The 21145-nt window shown below is 41.9% G+C and overlaps 1 protein-coding gene across 3 annotated transcripts in view; it reads right to left on the reverse strand.

Annotated features, from left to right (window-relative positions):
* Nucleotides 1–21145, reverse strand: part of DNAJC6 (DnaJ heat shock protein family (Hsp40) member C6) — a 53410-nt gene that overhangs the window by 7237 nt on the left and 25028 nt on the right. For all 3 annotated transcript variants that reach the window (XM_076339997.1, XM_076339998.1, XM_076339996.1), the window contains 14 exons: nt 18273–18423; nt 17329–17378; nt 17074–17222; nt 12868–12990; nt 10593–10726; nt 9249–9443; nt 8757–8874; nt 7062–7141; nt 6690–6883; nt 6507–6587; nt 5186–5632; nt 2647–2799; nt 1236–1304; nt 346–480 (listed from right to left, as the gene is read on the reverse strand). In XM_076339997.1, coding sequence (XP_076196112.1) covers nt 346–480; nt 1236–1304; nt 2647–2799; nt 5186–5632; nt 6507–6587; nt 6690–6883; nt 7062–7141; nt 8757–8874; nt 9249–9443; nt 10593–10726; nt 12868–12990; nt 17074–17222; nt 17329–17378; nt 18273–18423 — 2079 coding nt within the window. The remainder of the gene's footprint in view (nt 1–345; nt 481–1235; nt 1305–2646; nt 2800–5185; nt 5633–6506; nt 6588–6689; nt 6884–7061; nt 7142–8756; nt 8875–9248; nt 9444–10592; nt 10727–12867; nt 12991–17073; nt 17223–17328; nt 17379–18272; nt 18424–21145) is intronic.

The raw sequence follows: 21145 nt of genomic DNA on the forward strand, positions 1-21145 counted from the left end.
AAGGTCTGTAGCAACAGTTCTCCAGTCGGAGTTAAACACAGAGCATCCTTAGCCAGAGCCTGTTTAGACTTACGAGATAGAGGTTACGCTTTGCAATCCATATGGCCTACCAAGGTCCCAACAAGTTGCTAACAGTTTTTTTGACGGAGGATCAGTAAAAGCATAGATTTGTGAGAACTTACAGAGAATCAGGCAAGAGGAAAAACTTGAAAGCAGCACTGGCATGCAGGCAGGCTGAGAGGACCCATAGAGCTCTCTGTCACATACCAGGTGGTTCATCCTATTTCTCTAAAACAGAGCAAGCTGGTAATTGTTTGTTTGTTTTTTTAAATAAGGGATGCAAACCTGCTAAACTTGCTCCAAGAGTCCCCAGATCAGCAAATGGATCCAGTGTTTGGGGTTTAGGCTGATGAGTGGGAGTGCTATGGAGGGATCCTGTAGGACTGGTGGCAGCTGACTTACTTCCCACACCTAGGCCACCTTAAAGGGGGAAAAAAGAAAAGAAAAAAAAAAGAAAAAATAACTCAGTTTTTATCCCTGTTTTACATGAGTGCAGCTCTTACCTAGTGCTCAGTCACATGTTAGAAGGCTGCTGTTAAAATTAAGTGTACTATTGTCAGGTTCCTAAGCAGTCTCAACTCAGCATTGGCCCAGACTAGTTGCACACCCACTCACAATTAGGCTCAGCAACAAGAATGTTCCCTAGACTGTCTGTGGTGACAGAGTAATTATGACAAATGGATATATTTTAAGAACTAGAAGCCTTCAGGAAGCAACTTTTGGTAGGACATACATACTCTCCCAAGATTAGAAAGAATCATGCTATTATTTAGTGGCATCCCAGGAGTGCATAGCACTTCCCAGGTCCTTCTCTTGGCTCTACACTGGAATGAAACACAAGTATGCACATCCTCACCGAGCACCTGTTCTGTTTCAGGCCCTGGTTTCTTGAGGAAGGAAACTCAGATTTTTGAACAGAAGGAGTTTGGTAGTCTCTAGCCAGATCCTCACTTGGATGACTGGGAGACCAGGACAACAGGCAGCATACCTGCTGCCATTGAGATGAGACTAACTAAAATCCTGATTGAAGTTTTGTTGTATTAGTCAAAGTGCTAAGCAGCAGAAAGAGGGAATCTGTTCTCTGCAGTCGCTGATAGCATCTTCCATCTGCCTCTCCTCTCTCAGGGCTCCTTAAGGGTTTTTTGTTAAGTGTCCTGAATTTTTATGATACATACCTGGTTTGTTGGGCCAGTCCCAACCACCGGAAACATCTGGTTGTATGGAAACTGTTGGTGTGCTAGAAGCTAAGCAGAATGATTACGCATAAACTTCTCAAACTAGTAGAGCAAAACCAACATAATCCAGCATCTAGGAAGAGTAGGGGGCAAGCAGCAGGAGAGACAGTATTGTGTCCACCTACTATTTGCTAATTAGAAGTTAACTTCTCCCCCACAATGGGCATTACAAATTTAACGTTTATTTCTGATCTCATACTATACAGAGGTAAGTGGGGAAGGATGCAGAGTTACGGTGTTCATTTTATGGTGGCTTTGGTCAGAGGCTTTATATACTTATTTATAAAAGCCTTATCACCAGAATAACACATGGGGTTTAGTGTTTCTGAATACATCACAACCCAAGGAAATACTCTACATGCAAAGGGCAAGGATGGAGAAAACAAATACAGTGAAACAGCCCACACAGATGTAAACCAGAAAGAACACACACAGTCCTTCTTCTAACCCTGTATCAAATAAAGCCTGTACATCTATGCAGTTCACCCTGCCAGCAGTTCATTATCTGTAGACACTAGCACTGTAATTTAATACCCCATCATGCTGGGATACCATTTAAATTCCTGTCATTAGTGCAGCCAGCTCCAAGTGTGACCCAACCATCTTATTCACAGAGTTAATATCCAATACCCGAGTTTGGCAAAGCAAGGATGCGAGCAGTGCCAGCAGCACACTAGTTCCCTCCTTTGTCATTTTGGCTTTCCAGCGAGACTGTTGCACCCAAGGGACATGTGTTAGATGATCAGACACAAACAAATTTGTATCTGAACGTGTTTCAGAGAAGGTTACAACATTAAATTTTGGCACAGGGGGAGAAGGGGAAAACTAAGGGACATTTCAAACAAAGTAAGAGAAGAAAAATGTCCAATAAAGAAAAAAAAATTCCTTCTCTTCAAATAAGAGTCAAATTCAACTGTGAATTTGGCCAGGATTACTATCAGATCTAAAGAAAGCAGATGCCTGTAACTAAAATCACCAAAGGACGCGTTTTATCTAGCAGGCTTAATATGTCATGCTCTATTTAGCTCAATTAATGGTAGTTTGGTTCAAATGAGACCTCATAACCACAGGAATATGCAGGCAGACATTCTTCATGGTCTCTTTTCTCATGTATACAAATAGCTTATTAATTAAGTATAAGACTTGAGCAAAACAAGTCTCATCCTACCACACTTCAAATTATGAATATGCTTTAAGTCTAGAGGCAAAAAGCTCTTTCCTGTTTCATGGGGTTTCTGTGGTTTAGAGTCATTTTATAGTAAGCATCAGTTTGTACTTAATAGCTCCATCATTATTTAAAAGCAGCATTTCATGTTTACTTAAATAGACTAGAATAGCCTCACTTTCTTACCCATGTGAAAAGGATCGCTGTGCACAGTTGGTGAAGGACTTCTTGTTGCTTGAAGGAAAGGATCACCAGGGACAGTTGATGAACCAAGAAAGGAACCTAGGAGGTCTGGACCAGCTTGCTTAGGGCTACTTCCAAATGGATCAAAGGCAGTTGCTGTAAAAACATATTTGAGAAAACTAAATCATTAACTTGTACAATGAACATGTTTCAGGGAAAAGACACCAGTGAGTGGAGAAGAAAACCTAATACCTGCAGATACCAAATAGGAGACAGCATGCAACTGCGAGAGAGCAACTGGAAAATATCAGTACCCTAGCCAAATGCTAGGGGACATAGAGAGACACATAACTTGGTCATGGCAACACATTTGTTGATCCCATCTGTCTTTTCCAAAGAGAGGGGCTGAATTTAGGAGCAGTCAAAGCGAGTATTTAGACACTTAGACACTTCAGATGAAGTTTCAACTTGCACATACTGCCAATAAATAAATGGATGGTCAGGGACAGCCTGGAGCTTGCAGTTAGCACCCTGGCACAATTCCTGCTTCCTCTCAAGAGCTGAACACGGTCCAAGATGATTTTAGGCTGTCAAAGGTTATACATGTTGAGGGTAAAAGGACCGTCTTTTAGAAATAGCTTTAGAAAATAACCGGTATCTTTCCTACATAGCATCACTTGTTACAAAAATCCAGTTAATTCTCAAACTCCATTTTTAATCAATTTGTTTAGCTTACTGTCTTTCATGTAAAAAACCCAACAAACCCAACCAACAAAGGAAATCCCTATGAAGTCACTCAAATTCTTACTTACCAACAATTTTAAGGTAAAGAGCATCTTGAACAGAGATGCAATATATACACTTCTGTAAGAAAGATACAATCCTGAGACACTATGCATTGTGTTAATGATGCTAATCATTATTTTTGTTACTCATTGCTTAGGATACTTAATAAATTACCAGTTTTCGCTTATCTCCCAAGCTCTTACTCTTGTTTTCCTGGCCTGGGACAATTCAACTGTGTGATACCTTTCCTCTCCCTTTCAAGCACCAATCTGGCCTCTGCAAAGCAGCATCATACAACTCCTGTTGTTATACTGCTCAACAACAATATCCAGAAATCTTTTCCAGATACTGTTGCTGCACCTCTGCCTTGTGAGGTGCATATCTGTACAACCTTCCCACCCCCAGGTGAAAGCTCTCAGACTGAGCATACAACAGCCACAGCAAGATGAACCTTCTCCATATACAAGCAGCCTAATTTCTTCCACTGAAACTTGTATTCTTCTCTCCTCTCCTGCTTCCAATCCTCAGTCTCCTCTTCCCTCCCTTCGCAAGTCTCGATACAAGGAGATTATAACTGCTCCTGTCCCTTTCGCTTCAAAAAACACCATAGCAAATCTGGTGTTTGAGTGTACTAGCAGACAAACCTCCCCAAGCCCACAGGTTTTTTTAACCTAGCTGAGAAATGAGGACTCAAGAAGAGCTTTCAGAAATTGGCTGCATGGCCATCCTGTGGTAGGTGCTCCTGGTGTCAGCCCCAGCATCACCCAAGCCTGCGCCTCCTTAACAAAATGAAAAAATACCATTTCGGTACAAGAAAGTTGGCAGGTGTTGCAAATGCTTTAAGTTACTAGTTGCTGAGAAAAAGTTAAGTAAGCATACTGTCCTCTTTGAATCAGGTACATGTTGACAACGTCAGCTCTTAAACTGTAACATAAAGGATTAGGCCAAACCAAACACGGGAAGGCTGTGCAGCTCAGTGTGGTGCACAGAGACCTGCTGTCAGATCAGGCCACTTGTTCACATTTTGCCTTTGACAAAACTGACCACCTATTCCAGAGGCCCTCAGTGAATCTGAGCAACTTGGATTGGGCTCTTCACCTGTTCACTTACAAATGCTTTTCACTTGGTCTCCTCCGTTCACTTAACCCTCCAAAAGATCTCTCTTTCGAATATCTATTCAACTGCTCCTTTTGCCAGCCTAATCTCAGTCTGTCTTTGAAGAAACAAAAGATCTTCTTGTATTGCCTATCTTTGTCTGCAGAAAGGCCAGAAACAGCAGAACAGTGTAGCTATATTTCATAGTCCAGGACCAGCATCATAGCTCCAAACCCCCTAAAGTTAAAAAAGAAGTTCAATTCAAACTGCTATGGGTCTACCCAAAAACCTAAGAGGCTGTTTTTTTTCCTTAAATTAATACTTATGCTCCTCATATGCATTATTGAACACAAAGTAAGAGCAAAACTGATGATCTCCAGTGGCTGTTAGTGTAAGGAGCCAGCCAAACACTTGGGTGAGCTCCAGTAGATACTTCAGGGAACAAACTAGATAATCTGGTTTGTGTTCTTGACTGTGAAGATGCACCAACTCCTGTCTCAGAGTAGAGGAGCTGGCTGGCCTCTTGAGATCCCTCGCAGCTCTTAATTTTCATGAAATGAGTGTACCCAAGAGGAATCCAGCAGCCCAGAGCAGATCACCCAGGTGGGATTCTCAAAGCATGTGCTCCACCGAGTCACACACTAGACATAGCCACTATTACCTTCTCCTACCCTTGGGGACGGGGATGGTGATGCTGAAGCTGCAGAACGCCGAGGAGTTGACTGCACAGATCCAGGTCCCCCCACATGGAAGACCTCCTCAGCAGCGGGCTGTCCACTTTGACTCTGGGAACTTGGCCCGCCAACCCCAAACAAATCATTCAGCAAGTCTGAGTTAGAGGGGGCAGCAGTGGGCTGCGAGGGAAAACTCTTGCTCATAGGGCTACCATCCAGGCCCAGCAGGTCCACGTCTTCAGGTGGAGGTGGTGCCGGAGACTCTTGCTGCTTTTTGCTGTGTTTTGGTGTCCCATGAGGCTTGTCCCCGCTGGCATTACTGTGCTGACTGGAAAGGGACAAGAGTTCGTCATCTGACTGTTCGCTTTCCTCATGCACCAACGCTGCTCGATCCTCTGAGGTGGGGTGAGAGCTACTTTTGTCAGATTTCTGATCTAAATGATGATTAAAAATAAAATTAGGTAGCTGTTAGTTTTGTCATCACAAAGGTCCCATAAAAATCAGCTTACATGCAGAACAAAAGGCTACTGAGAAAACCACAGCAGCATTTTGCTGGATTTTAAAATGAGAGTCCTTTGCAAAGATTAACTTAAAGTCTGTGCTGGTCTGTATTGTAAGAAGCCAGCTTACATTGATCAGGAAACACAGACAGAGGTTAATTGACTCTCCTCAAGCCTGAAGAGCCAGCAAGTGTAAGGCCTACAGATGCAAACTGAACAAGTTTCTGGGTCAGGACCAAGGATCCAGGATGATCTCCAGCCATGCCTCAAAATCCAGGCAAAACAAGGCTCATTGAAAAGGACTAGGGACATAAACCACCCTCCTAGCTGTGCCCACAAGGATCTCTTATGCTGGGCTCCTACCTAGCATGGTGCTGATGCCAGAGGAGGAATGCTGCATTCGGCAGCGCCATGAGATTTTCAAGGTGTTCAGCACTATCAAATGGCCTCTCAGACAAACACTCTCAGTGCTACATTCTCATAGCACTATATATAAAGTGCAACATTAGGAAAAAACAGCTTAAATTTGGTTTTAGCATCGAGGAAGCCTAGGGCGAAGCTTTACACTAGAACAATGTCAATAATTGTCATATACAGCACAAGCAAGCAGTGTTTGAAGAGGATGTTGTAGGAAATTAATGCCACTCAGTTGCAACATAAGGGTGTGACCAGCAATACACTGTGATCTAATGGGAAAGACATGTTACAATCAGATCCTTCAGCCTGACTCTGTGCTCCAGAGATGGGGGGAAAAAAGTTGTTTATCTTGTTCAAAGCAGATTTTACTTTGAACACCAAGTCTGCGTACCTTGCCAGCTGAGAGATGAGAAGAATGCACTCTGTCCAACATTTCTTATGTTATCCTGGGGTGAATCAGTGGGACCTCTACCTGCAGCACAGAGCACCATATAAATAAATAAAATCAAGCAAAACAAAGTTCAGCATGCAGGTAAGCAGGTAAATTAAGTGAGCAAACCTGTGCAGTTCTTACCTGCCAAAGCAAGAGTGTCCTGATGCTCCTGATGAGAGGAGAAGAGAATGGTTGGATTGATGTCTTTTGTCGTGAAGTTCTCCCATGGGGGAGTTAATTCAGTTTGTCTATCAGTAGATTGTATTTCTATCTCCAGTATAACGTGAAAGAGCTGAGGATACTTGTCTGGAGAGTCACAGGCATCCAGTTCAGGCCTAAATGGACAAGGGTTGTTCAGTTAAAGAGGAAAGGATATTTCTGCAAAGCTATATAAAGTCTTTCAATATATGCATGCACACAGACTTCTCACATTTCATCTGTGAATATTCTCCTTCAGCCTTCATAAAGCTTTTATGCTTCAGGTTTGATTAATGTTCAGCTTAAAATACTCACTTGGTGAATTTTAGCGTAGTTGTTCCCAGGGCTATGAATCCAGTATGAAACTGAATTTGGAATATTTGTGTGTTGGTCATCTGAAAAAACACAGAGCACCAGACTGAACAAGTGCTTACATTCATTAAATTAAAATATTTATTTTAGTTTAGACAGTTAGTTAAGTCTACCTTACTACCAGTTACTATATAGACTAATTATAACTGCTATATAAACTAATTCATTCTGCTTGTTCTACAGAAAGCAGAGCTTTTCCTTCTCAAACCCAAATATTTCTATCTGCCTTAAATTCTGCTGCTGCTGCCTTGACACCATGGATTGCCTTCACAGCGTTCAGGAATATGTCTTCATCCCCTGCTTGTCTTCATTTCTGGGATCTACTTGACATTTTAGCTCTTAAATGAAACCAATATCCGTTTCCACTGAATACACTGGAGCAACAGGTTTGTACCCCAGGAAAATATAAGATCATTTCACTTGCAGTAGAGGCTTTGGTAAAGTGTCATCTGTACAGCAAACAGCACCAATAACAAATTAATAAGAGAAAAACATTCATTGGTCACTCTGCAACTTGAATACTAAGGTTTCAAACATATCATCAGGAAAATTATCGAGATCCAGATTAAAGTATCAGTGGAAAAAGTGACCATTTGAGAACACAGCCACCATACCCAGCTAGCTGTGGGAGTCTGGGAGCTGTTCTGCCTGACCAGCCATGCAGCACCCGTCTGCAGGGAGCAAATGAGGTGGTACTCAAAGCAGGTGGGACAAAACTTGGTTCTTCCCTCACTTTTTGTGCTTTAAGTCACTACAATTTAAAGAGGTAATTTCACTGAGTGAGCCAATTAACCTTCATCACTACAAAGGTTAATGGAGCAATTTAGTGTATGACAACTACTGATTCAGTTTTTGCAGATCCAAGTTTTCTAGTCTGAACAGACTGCATTTCCAAATTCCTCTTCTGCAATTACAGGAGCCAGAGAACAGCATTTTAAAGTCTGTCTCAAAGCCTAGAATAGCACAGGCCAATACATATTTTCAGCACTGCTTCTATGTTATGGGAAGGAGACATCAGGGTGTGCTCACTCCAGCACCCCTCCGTTCTCTCTCCGCATTTTCCACTGTCTCCCATTTCTTTGATCTGCTAGTATTAAGAGGCTCTTTGGCTATGAAGAGAGTGGCTGTCTGACCAGTCTGCGGCTTAAATGGTCTTTCCTATCCCCATGACTGACCAATCCACACAAGTTGCCTTTTTGCCCTAATGAACAGAAAAGATGAAGGCTGCTCTAGAGCAAGCAAAACAGACACCATGCAGGAGTGATGGCTCAGTAAGTCATTCTAATTCGAGCAGAAGAAAATCTTCTTCCATCTTCTTAGAGTGCGTAGGTAGAGGCTTTGGTTGTGGTTTGCCCTGAGCTGGTTACTGATGGACGGTTTTTGTCTTCTACATCAGCTGGAAGGATCCTACACCCTACCAGTAGACACCATCTCCATAAAGAGATACCAGAGGCATCATGGACTTCTCCATATGCAGATCTTTGCTTTCACTTGGCACTGCTCAAATTTGTGCTGTCTACTGTCAAGTAAGGAAACTTTCATCACAAGTGCAATGTGCATTCTTAGACCCCATATTTAGCCACCTCTTAGTTAGCTACATTGCCTCTATCATGCAAGAGAAGTTAGACAAACTCCTACTTTTGCTTGAAGGCGTCCCCCAATGGTTGATCTCATATGGTAGACAGAAACAACAACATCTCCATGGACAGTGGCTCCCAGTGGAATTAGGACTTTCCCTTCTTGCACACGGTATTCTCTTTGAGGGGAAGAGAAGGAAATCCACAGTTAAGCTCTCTTCCATAATGCCATTACCACCCATCAACAATGTCAACATAAAAGCTATCACCTCATTCAGGCCAAGCAAACAGAAGGTGCATTCAGCCCTCTGCTTAATGTTAGGCTTAGTTGAAACAGAAACATTTCACAGGGGAAACCAACACAGCACTGAACTATCTCTATGAAGGTATCCCACCACATGACAACTTCAGACTCACTGTGGCAGTTCCTTTCAACGCTAGGCACCAACTTTCAATTAATATATGCACTCCACATATTAAAGACACATTACAGCAAAACGAAAGCCTCCTTGCATTAAGCTCCTAAGGATGGTAGGAGATCACAGCAACTCACTTCATTCTTTCATACTCCTGGGAAGTGGTAAGGATTCTGGTTTCTCCGCTGAGAATGTCACAGAAGGGCCGGCACCCATTTCGTTGCTTGTTGAAACAGGGGACTGGACTGAGGGTGACTGACTTGATAGTAAGTGGTTTGCAGTGAGGAATGACGGGCTTGTCTGCTATTAGATCACAAATGTATCCTATGTATCTGTAGACAGAGAAAGCCATTACTGAAATCTCCATCCCTGGTGACCAATTTTCCTTCTGTACTTGAAGTCTACCTTGAAATCCAGTGAAAGTGTGATTCACAGTTCCAGGACTGGAGCTTCCATGTACTCCAGCATCCTTGCAGCTGACAAAATCTACGCTCCTATTTCTGTTTAATTACAAGAACTGGAGCTCGAGAGGAAGCAAGTTAGCTTTTAGCTCTGAGCTGAAGATCATTTCTCCTCACCTTTTAGGAGAGAAGGTGCTGAGCAATGATTTTTCTGGTTTACTGGTAGAAGTTTGCCTTCTATTTTACGTGCAGATAGCAGATGAATTACTTTGTTAGTCATGTACTGAAAGATCATTATTATTACACACATAACGCTATATCTTTGGTTTGCTCTGACAGGCAGCTTTTCCTCTGCTTAACGGAAATTGTAAAAAAGACAGTTTTACAGTGTAAACTCCTGTAAGGATGAAGCTGACATAGGGAGAGGGATTCACCCAGGCCCTGTTAATTACAGGTTTGTCAACTTTCCTGAACTAGTGAGCAAAGCTATTGTAATGTTTGATTTTGTTCCTCCATTACTGTTATATCAATGTGGATAAAATTGAAGTGGCCATAATATCAGTAAAGACCCATCAAAGCTAAGTACCATGGCTAATGCATGAGTACTGCTCATGCTGCAATAGGAATTCTGGAGTTTTCAGTTTGTCGCCTCCTGCCAGCACCTTCAGGCTGGTCTGGGTGGAGAGACTGGGGCATGCAGCATATACACCCTTCAGATCACATGTATTATTTTATAAAAGAATTCAGGTTGGAAGAGACCTCTGAAGATCATCTGGTCCAGCCCTCTGCTCAGAGCAGGACCAACTTCAAAGCTGTATCTAAGAACTGGATTATGCTGCTGGGGGTGATACCCAGCCAAGGAACTCCAAGGAGAAAGATCCCACAGCCGCTCTGGACAACCTGTTCCAGTGCCTGATCACCACTTTACCACTTATTTCTGGGGAACAAAGTGAAATCTGAATGCCTATCTCAGCCTAGGGGCTGGGAACACATTGCCAAAACACAGACAACAGGTACTCAGGCAGTTTTTAGTGTGAGGAATATAGCTTGCTTGCATAGCGTTTAGCCAGTATACTCTACCTCCTGTGAGATGGCCACAGTACAATTCCAGGTCTCTTTGTGTTCAGCAACTGCATAGCAGGGCCTGGATTAGAGAAGAGGTGACAGAAACAGAACATCGCACTGACCAGAACGGCTGAGGCTGCACGGCCATCCTGTTAAGAAAAGGGGCAGGGGGAGAAAAATGTGTAAGTATCAGAGACAGCCTTTAAATTTCAGCAGAACACTCTCCACTCTTCCTTAAATCACATAAAATAATCTCTCCAGAAAGACTAGGATTAAGACTGCATGATGATGAGGAATTTCCAGTGCTGTGTCATTTGTTTAATACCTAGGACTTCAGTGAGCGGCACTGGCCTGGATCAAAGCTAAGATAATATCCAGTAAGCAGTCAAAGCTGAGGATGGTTTAGACTTGTTTCGAAAGCCCAGAAGTACATTTTGTCTATAAATGTTGGTGTTTCATGGCTGGTCCCAAGCTGTAATATTATATTTTTTTCAAACATAAGCCTGGAACTGACCACAGGGGTCACAGTACACCTGTCCCACAGCTGCAGGCAGTCATCTAATAGAAATTTAACCCAGAAGAGTTCATAAACAGAAAAAAAAAAAAAAATCCAGCCCAAGGCTTCTTCACCCAAACAGCTCCAGAGCCCTCAACCTACAGATTGTTCCTGAACAAGTCTACATTTTATTTAGGGTGATAATGAAGGGAAGTATGTTTGCTGAGTCAGACTGATGCAAAAAGACCAAAAATACAGAAAGAGCAGGAGAGAATCAAAGTACGCCCCATGCCCTGGGTCCTTGCTATACCCAGGAACATACGAGGTGATGAGCCATACAGATCATACCCCAGCTCTGGTGAGCCAAACAAAAAGAAAAAGTCCTTCCACCAGCTTCCACCAAAATCCAGGTCTGATGCCTGCTTAGTTTTGGATGCACGTTCATGGTGCAGCAATGGGTACGAGAGCCTGCTCAGCAAGTGACAGAAGATCCCAGAAGTCAAGGCTCATTTACAAGGAAGGAGTGGGAAACCTACTGACCCATCAGGCAGGCAGGCACCCTCAAAGCCTGAAACACAAGTGAAAAGTTATACAGGCTCCTTGCAATTACTTATTTCAGGCACCTTTTAGGCACTCCAGCTATACTTTAGGATTTGCCATACCACAGCTGACCCAGACCCCAGTAACCTGCTGAGCCTGAGCACGTGCTCGAGGTTAATAGGCTATTTGCTTTTTTAAGGTTTAGACCCTGCCAGTTGCTCTGAAAAGATCTCTCAGGTTCATATAAACTTAAGTGGGCTTCTGGAAACTCCTTAGAAAGTATTAAAAAGGTCTCCCTGTCCTTTGTAGCATTATTCGGATATTCATTGCTCAAAGGACTGTAAAGGAATTTGATTCTTGAGCTAGATTTCCAGGACTGAAGCCATCAAGCACGCCTTCATCTCTGTTTGAATGGAATTTATATCCCATAGCCACTGGCTGTGCTACGCAAGGCAGAAATGCCAGACTCATATGTAAGGCGCAGTTTGGGATCAGTCATTTCCCCCATTCCTTCCAGTTTATGCTGATCAGAGGTGACAGCCTCCCACATTTAATTTAGGCTCCAGGAGCAAACCAGAACTCTCCTTTTGGGCATTACTGTCAATATTAAAGTTTGTATGGGGTAAATTGCAAGTTAGTCATACAGAATCACACCACTCTCCTGCATCCTATCTACACGTTGCCCAGTACTGAACAGCCCTTACAGGGGATTTAGCAACCATTTTAGCTACAGTGCACAAAGAGGAGCAGAAGGCAACTGGACTTCTTCAGCCAGGCCTGACAAGTAGTGACCACAAGAGACTTTAACAATCTCAGTTTCACAGTTCGACAGAATTCCCAACGATGTGTTTTCTCCTCAGTGTCCATCGGTAACCTTCAGTCTAGAGGCTGCATTTTGTCCTGCAACTACTTACAATAAAATGTAAAGCCATAACAGGCTGACAATCCTTACAGTCAGTTCTCGGGTGAAGTTCAAACCTTTTTGCTACTCGTCACCTCTAGTAGTTCACTGCTAGAACAATTGTGACCTCTCTTGCTTTGCATTCCTGCTTCTCATTCAGTGTTAGGTCTTCCAGCTTAGCTATGTAGCTGCACATGGAAGATGATGTCCCTTTCTATGGGGGTTCATTTTATTACATTTCTTTTTCTTTTAGAAATTGTCACCATCCTTGTACACAGACTCTAGACATGCAAAGTGCAATACGACTTCTGACTCGTAAGTCTAAAAATGTGGTTACTTTCTGGTGTACTTACCATGCAGTGGATGACACACACATTTTTGGGGTTCTGCTGTAGCCAGTTGTGCATGTTCTTACAGACGGCGTAGAGGTTGTGCAGACTAGGCGCTTGTCGTACTGGCCAGCTACATTCAGATACCTGCAGGAATTGCACAGTAAACAAAAGGCAGCTTCATAAGAGCATTAAGCAATACCTGCTTCTACAAATGCTTTCTGCCAAGAAACATACTTCTTTTCTTTTTACAACCTAGAGTTATGTACTTGAAACCTACTCCATCTCTTCTCATGCATAATTCATGAAAGTCATGGAGCAGAATTATGAGGAGACAAACAAAAAAGAATTCTCAATTAAATAACATAATATTGATGTATTGTCACTGACTATACATTTTAAAAATTTTACATTGCAAGTCAGATTATCTTGAGTAGCCTTTCATAACACTCCAGTCTTGCAGCAGCACATCGATTTCTGCTATGTCTAAAGCCTTTGTAAAACTTGTCCCTAAAAACTATGGCTCTGATTTTCCAAGGGCACTGAGCATCTGTTGTTCTCAGTCATTTTGTGTCATAGGATTTTCAAGCCCTATCTGACAGATATTAGACTGATGAAAGGGAAACTTCTGTTAAAAAATAATATCTGAATAAGTATAGTTAAGATATGAGCCAGAAAAATGAATAACTTCTTAGAGCTGAAAAACCACAAATCCTAAAGTATGTCTAGTTACTATTCATTGATGTACTAGTTCTGAGTCATAACCCTTATCTCAAGAACAGTCCTTGCAGTCTCAAACAGCACATCAAATAGCCTTCTACAGACATCTCCGTTTCATCTGGTTTTAATTGAAATATCTTTTTTAAAAGGCATTTCTGGCTAGAAGAAATTTAAAGGAGAAATGTCATAAGGCTTGTCCTCAGACAAAGAATTGGTTCTCACTCTTGGCTAACATTTGGATCCTGCTTAATGAGAACCGGGGGCAGGAAGGAGATGGTTTGCCCAGATGTTCTTATATAGCCATATGATTTCCATACCTGACGATTTCATCTCTCAGAGGACGGTAGTGCTCCAGGTTTCATAAAACTTGTATTTAAGGTTCTCTCTTACATACACCTGCACAACATCTTATAGCAGAAACAGGAATCCCGACTCAAACCAGAGAACTATCAAGCTGTGTTTTATCTCAAACAACAGCTCCAATGACACCCAGAGGGTACAGGGACAGAGCAAGCAGGCAGCATTGCCTAATCCAGCACATCTATCCTGCTGCCAGCCTTTCTGAGCCAGCAGACCTCTGCTTATCATTTGGGAGATTTTTGTCTAATCTAATATCTAATTAGATATTTGTCTAATCACTTTTTAGATTTTCACTTAGACCAAATAAAAGTTTTTGGTCTCCACAATATCCTGAAATTTGGCTGTGCACTTGGTGAGCAAGTGCAGGTTTGCACAGTAGAAGCTACCCAGTAAGTCAATCCATGCTCAAGCTTTGGAAAGCAGTGAATGACCATTCCCTATTTATCCTCTCTACAGCATTATCCTCATCCCCCCATCTTCTCCTGTCTCAAGAGCTGAAGTTTATTTCATTCCTTCTGTTGTATACACTTGATTTTCCCTTGCCTATTCCTTTTCTGTGCATTTTCAGGAAGGGCCGAGGGGCACAAAACATCCAAAGGTTCACTATGCAGTAACCCCCAGTGCAGGAACAGCCAGCATTAGCTTTCTGTTCCACCAACCTGACAGTGTATGCACTGCTGCAGTTATGGGACCATTATAAAATCTGAATTACAGAGTGATCATAAACATTTATTCAATTCTTTAATAGAGCCAGAGTACTGATGCCATAAGTGACGTGTATTATTTTATATTACTAATTATTTTATATTATCATGCTAATTATTTTATTATTTTATATCAAGCGAAAGTCTTCTTCTCCCAGCCTCAACTACTGTTGCAGCAGGCTTCTGGAAGCACTGCAAGATTCACTTGCAGTTAGACCACTAAAACACAATTCAGATTCCAAGTGGCTGTTAAAATTAAATATGACCAGTGACCCTTTCACTGACGATTTTCTGAACAGACCTCATGACAACACACTGTCAAGCATCTGGAAAAGCCATTATCACTTATCAAGTAAATAATATACATTTCCCAACAGTCCATAATTATATATTTACTTTGCCTATAATTACACATCTGCCTGCTGGTTTGCAATTAGGAAATTAAATACGCACTATGTAACATTTCATTTATTTCAAACATAACCTCACCACCACTCATGAAAGACAACCTTACAGAAAAGTAACAGGAATTCTTTTAGAGCTTTGGAAATAAGCAGCCGGTGCTTGTTTTACTTTAGCAGTAGGGCAGCAACAGCCAAGAATGTGACCCATCAGGGACTTTGAAGTTTGGTTTTGTTGTTTAACGCTATATTTGAGTTGCATGTTTTCAAACTGCTCACACTTCCTTGAGCAGCCGTGAGCTCTTCTCTCCTGCCGGGGAGGTGAGGCAGGGAGGAGAACAGAGCACAACCAGATTTGAGCAGCAACTTTTAGTGTTCATAGTCCCCTCTTCTCCTCAATAGACTGGGCACTTGGGGCTTCATGCCCTGCACAGCCACGTCAGGGCGGGAAAATGGCCCAGCAGGACATTAACTGTCATCTCCCTCCTGTGCTGCTACACAGCAAAGTAACCTACTTTGATCTTAGGAAAAAAAAGTTTCAAAGAAGATAAGAATTAAAAAGCCTGCCACTTCAAAGAACAAGCGTGCGTCTCAAAACTTCAGCTCATCTGGCATCCTCATCCAGAAAATACTCTTAATGGGATTTCACCTCCTTGATAGCCCATTAGTATTTTTTTCCAATTTATATGAAGTTCAACCTCATATTTATAATTGTTTCGTGTTTCATCTGATCTGATGTATTGTGTTATGCACATTTCATTTTCCTGAAAAGTACCTGGAGTCAGTATTTCCTAGCCCATAACTTGAAAGTACAATAGTTTATTAAAAGATGCATCATTTTCTTCCTGTGTGTGTCAAGGCAATAGCTTACAAAGCACCTAGTCATGCTTTGAGAGTGACATACAAAGTCATCTGTTAAGCTGTTGGGTAGGGTAGGAGATAAAGCAAAAGGGATGGAGGAGTTATGGCCAGGTCAAGCAATATACCAACAGATGTTTAATGCTGGGCTTTCAAAAGTAGATCTGTCTTTCGCCTCCCACCAACAGCAAGAGTGATGCACCAGAACCAAGTAAGACTGAAGATTCAGAGCCCTTGGTATCTTTTAATTAGTCTTTCCCATTCATTTACTCATATTTGAAGTAATGGCTGGCTACTGATTGCCACTGAGAAGTTTGCTTCAAGTGTGAGTTAGTGATTTCTGGTGATCAGAGCAGTTGCTGAAGATAGATTCAGCTATATGTCAAATTAAAATTAAATTAGGCTTATGCAGCATGAGATTCACTTACCCTGACTGAGGGTTAAGCCTGGCAACTGCTGTTGCCTTTTTTGTTGAAGGCAACAAAAAAAAAAAAAAAAAGACATTTAAAAAAAAAAATCATCACTCCCTTGTGGGAGAGGGAAAGAATAGGAAGTTTTCTGGAAGATTAGATCTAATCTTGCATTTCAACAGCAGTACTTCATAGAGATTTCCTCTAAAAGCCATTAATGAACCAGAGCCTTGCAATGCTCCCATACCCTGTTCTGGTTTTAGAGAAGGAAACTGGGGCAGAGAGTGGAGGTGGGTTTTTAAAGTCATACACTAGTGGAAGAGCCAAAAAGCCCCTTAGATCCAGTTTCCAGTCCTGTGCTTTGCCTGCTAAGGGCTCCTGCTTGATCAAAGCACAACTGAAGGATTGTTCAACGTGAAAATAATCTACCTTCTTTTATTGGTAATTTCTTTCAAAGCGGTTTCGTTTTACTCCTTATTTCTCTGCAGCAGCTTCTAACAGCTACGTAGGAGCCAAGAGCAGCACATTAACGCAATGCCACTTACTTTCACAGGCTAGCACAAGCATTATGCACTGAACTTTCCATCTCTTTAATCCCTGTGGTCCCAGGCATCAACTAAAACCCAGAAACGATCACAGCAGTTTAGAAACATCTATAATTCCTTTTTCATCTTCTTACACTCTGCCACACTCAGGATAGACAGAAACAGGACCTGGTGCCCCTTTTCCCAAGAAGTTTCCCCCCCTGCTCTTGTTAACCTCTCGGAAGACACTCACCCGGTTGTGAAACTTGGCACTGCGATAATACTTGGGTGACAAGTTGAAGACCGTGTAGTGGTCAGGATGTCTGGAATCCAAAAATGTCCGTACATCTTCAATGTGGTTCCTGAATCCCAGTTCAACACCTTCAGCCGGAAAAGACATCACTAGAAACATAAGAAGAAGCCAGGCTGAGCATGCACCATAACGTGTTTATGGACTTCTGAACCCTGGGATACGACAAGTTTTATTTATCTGATAAGCAGTACTTACCTATGATTCTTGAGGTAATGTATGAAATATCTAGCTCCCCCTTGGTGTAACTAAAAGAAGACAAAGTAGGAGACAGACATTATGCACAAGTTTACAGAAGGCAGCACATTAGAGGAACCAGGAGAAGAGTGTTTTCACACAAAGATCTGCTTATGACACAAGGAAAGAATGATCTTAAAACTGATTCTTTGTACTTTGTCGTTATGCCTTAAGAAGAGGGTGCAAATAGCTTCCTGTAGATGGTGACCCAGCCTTTCCTTCCACATACGCAATTAACTAGATGCAGAAGCTTGCAAAAAAGGTCCCTTTTCCCTTTTGTCATTAATTTTCAGTGCCAGTTTTCAGGAGAAATCTCTAGTAGTTTGCCACTTTGCAGATCCCTCAAAGCCTCTGCGGTCTTGCATGCATTAAGTTTCTTTAATTTATCATAGCCTCCTATCCCTCAGAGGCAGGTAGAATGCCAAGCACAGGGGACAACCCCAGCAGAGGTAACCAAAGCAAAGTTACCTCAGCTCTTTCTTCAACTCAAAAGGTGGCTTTAGCGAAGGGAACAGTTACAATCAGCAAGAATAGTCTCCTTGCACAGCAAAGAGAAGGCATACAACATGAGCCAATTTTCAGTGACTAAATATTCAAGTGGTGGCTGAGTAGAAGGACCCCACAAGGGATCAATGAAGGAATCGGAGATCAAGTGCTCCGCTTTCACTGGGGGGGCTTTTTCCAGATTTCAGGATGTTGATGCTCACTTACTATGAAGCTTAGATTTTTTTACTTTGGTTTTCCTGCTTCCTTGAGGCCAAATACCAATTATGAGACAGAATCAATGAAGTCACTTGTGATTTTCTCCTCTGGAAGTTGTGCTGTACTAGTTAAGATGGCAGCTCAGACTGGCACTTTGCAGCTAGTGATTTTACCTGTGTTAGGTAGCTTCAGCTGTACTGTACCTGGCAACAGATTGCATGACCTTTGAAGATGTATCTTTCAGGGTATCCTTCAGGTTATCCTTCAAATTGCTGAAGAGTCTCCCAGCTCCTCCTTTCACCATATCTAGCAAGCCTCCCCCATAGCTGGACTCCATGTCTGGTGATGAGGCACCTTCAAGTACAACAAAACCAAAGCCAACATCACTTGTTTGGAAAAAACCCACAGAGCCAACAAACCCACTGCTCTATTCAGACCAAACGTATTCACGTGCACTGCTGCATGTCAAGCGTAGGGCAAAAGCAGTTTTACTTATTAAAGTCATGATTTTCCAGAGATGAGAGAGCACATTCTTGCCAGCTGGGCTCAGAAACCATCAGCGACTCCTAGCATTTTACGTAGGTTGACGGTTCTGTATCAGTACAGTATGGACAACCACCATACAAGCTCCCTCACCTCTCAACCCAACCCAAAGCAAGACCAGCTCTTCAGCATGCAGCTAATTTGCTGATCAGAACCAAGACCAAATCAACAACCACCTCCACAGGGGTAAGAAAAAGGCACTAGTATAAATGACAGCTCTTCAGCGTAACTGTCACAGCTGCCAGTTTGACTGCAGCTAGATGACTGAAGATTGTCTTATGACTATCCATTTCTATGGATATAGGAGAAGTCATCAGAGTGATTTTAAGTCACTTAAGAGTCCAGTTAGATTTGCTTGAGTGGAAGAAGATAAAAGTTTGGGGTTTGGCAAGAAAAGAAGAAAGTTCAGCAATTAAATTTCCAGCTGAGAATAAGAACCTTTTTGGATATTTGTATGTTTGCAGCCTTAATACAAGACTCAGCAAATTGCTAAGGCTAAAGCAGAGTGGGGCTGACCTCCCTGGTAAGCTTTTCTTTCACAGTTTGAAATGTCATGAAGCTGCAAAGTCAATAGAAGACTAACATAGAGCAAGAGCCATTTAAAGTGTTATTTTGGTGGACTGTGATATGGCCTTACACCTCAAGTGTTTGCATTCTGCAATTATAATAGAATAACTATTCCACTGCCTTAACCAAGAACCGATTTGTTGCAGCCTTCCTTATTATAGCAGTGCTGTGTTAATAGCGTCAGTCATTCTCAGAAAAGTTAGGTATAATAAATTGGACATAGACTTGAGTAAATGTGGTTTTGTGTTATTGCAGAATTGAGTTGTTAAACACAAACCTAGAAAAATGATATTTTAACTGCTTATTAGCTATAAATTAAGCTCTTGACTATTTAAATTGCTTTCTGTTCACTAGGCCTCAACTGTTTTGATCTTAGCAAACTTTAACTACATTTCTGTAATTATACATTTGTTACCTCATTATGTCAGATTAGTCAGAAGACCTAGATCTTCTAGCACAGCAAATTAAGCAACAAGCAACCTATGTAAATGCATGCCACACTCTCAGGTAATCTCATAATCGAGATGGCATCCGCTAAGCATTGCCCTTCCCAGAGCACCCAGAAAGTCTGAGAACGTTTGTCCTGCTGTAGAGCCATTGGACAGCTGCTTTGTAAAATGAACATGCTGGTCATTATTAATTACTCCGGCACCCAGAAATGGGGAAGATTTGTCATGGTTAAGGCAGGCTGGTGGCATTGCCAGTGCTCATTATGTATTTTAGAAAGAGACCTTACAGCTATCACTTCTCTGGTTCTATAGCATGTCCATGAGCGATGTTAGATACATGCTACTGAAATATTGCTCACATAATAGTCGTTACCAGAAGTAGTATTCTACAGGCATTCAGACTATTAAGAAACATGAAAAAACCTACACTAAAAAAAGCCCCTACTGATTTACTCTGCAGATTACCAAACCCATTTAAATGGCATTCACTCTTTCAAACCCAGAGTGAGCTATCAATAAATATAATATATATCTTTAAACTGGAGACTCCATTGGTAAAGTGATGCTATTCATTCCCCTATGCACAGAGGGTGCTTAATGCACTCTGATGTGGTCATGATCCACATGCACGTGATCCATGTGCTAGACCAGTAAAATTAGAGGCTGTATCTTCTCCTCTGCATTGTGCTTGTAAAAAGATAGATAATACTCTGCCAGCTTCAGAACAGAAGATGCCTTCTCAAGGCACAGGAATATTTCTTTTACCAAACCACTCACAAGTACCTACTTCAAGTATGATTGAAAAAAAGAAAAAAGAAAAAAAAAATCAAAGTAGCTCATTGCCTTCCAAGTAGGGAATCAGTGTTTGATCTCTCTTCAAAAACTTTGCTTTCGTATTACTCTGTGCTAGGAGAGCCAGGGGTGGGAGGAGGAGGTAATGTTCAAAAGGTACTTTCAGTTCTGCAGGTCAACTTTTAAAAGAAAGGAAGGCAGAAAGGTGGTAACTTGGAACAGGGGAAGGGGGGCAAAGGAATCAGAGGACCAATGGTACTGGACAATTTTTTATGGTTGGAAATGCTGCAGGAGAGCAACAGAAAGGCTTCAAGGGTATGGAAAGCTTAGAATCTTTAGAAATTAACCCTAAAGGGGGGGGGGGGGGGGGGAAGAGAGGAGGAGGAGAAACAGAGAGAGAATGAGAATTTCACTATATTTCTAAAAGCAGCAGCAGCAATTAATTCCAAGTTTACTATGTACACTAAAACAGAGAAACAGAAAGGATGTCTAATGAAGAAATGCAAGCTGGTGCTACTTAACCAAGAGCACAAAACTAGTATTTAAGATTTAACATGAGACAAGTATTACTTAGCTATTGTGAAGCTATTGAGAAAGCTTACAACATAGCAGCACTTGGTACTATGCTAGGTGCAGTAATTTGCTCAGGTATCTTTTAGTCACTGGATGAAAGCAGCATCCTCGGTGCTGACAAAGACGGTCTTTCTCAGTTATTAGGAATGATA

The sequence above is a fragment of the Aptenodytes patagonicus genome, chromosome 5, assembly GCF_965638725.1.
Source record: "Aptenodytes patagonicus chromosome 5, bAptPat1.pri.cur, whole genome shotgun sequence".
Classification (NCBI taxonomy): Eukaryota; Metazoa; Chordata; class Aves; order Sphenisciformes; family Spheniscidae; genus Aptenodytes; species Aptenodytes patagonicus.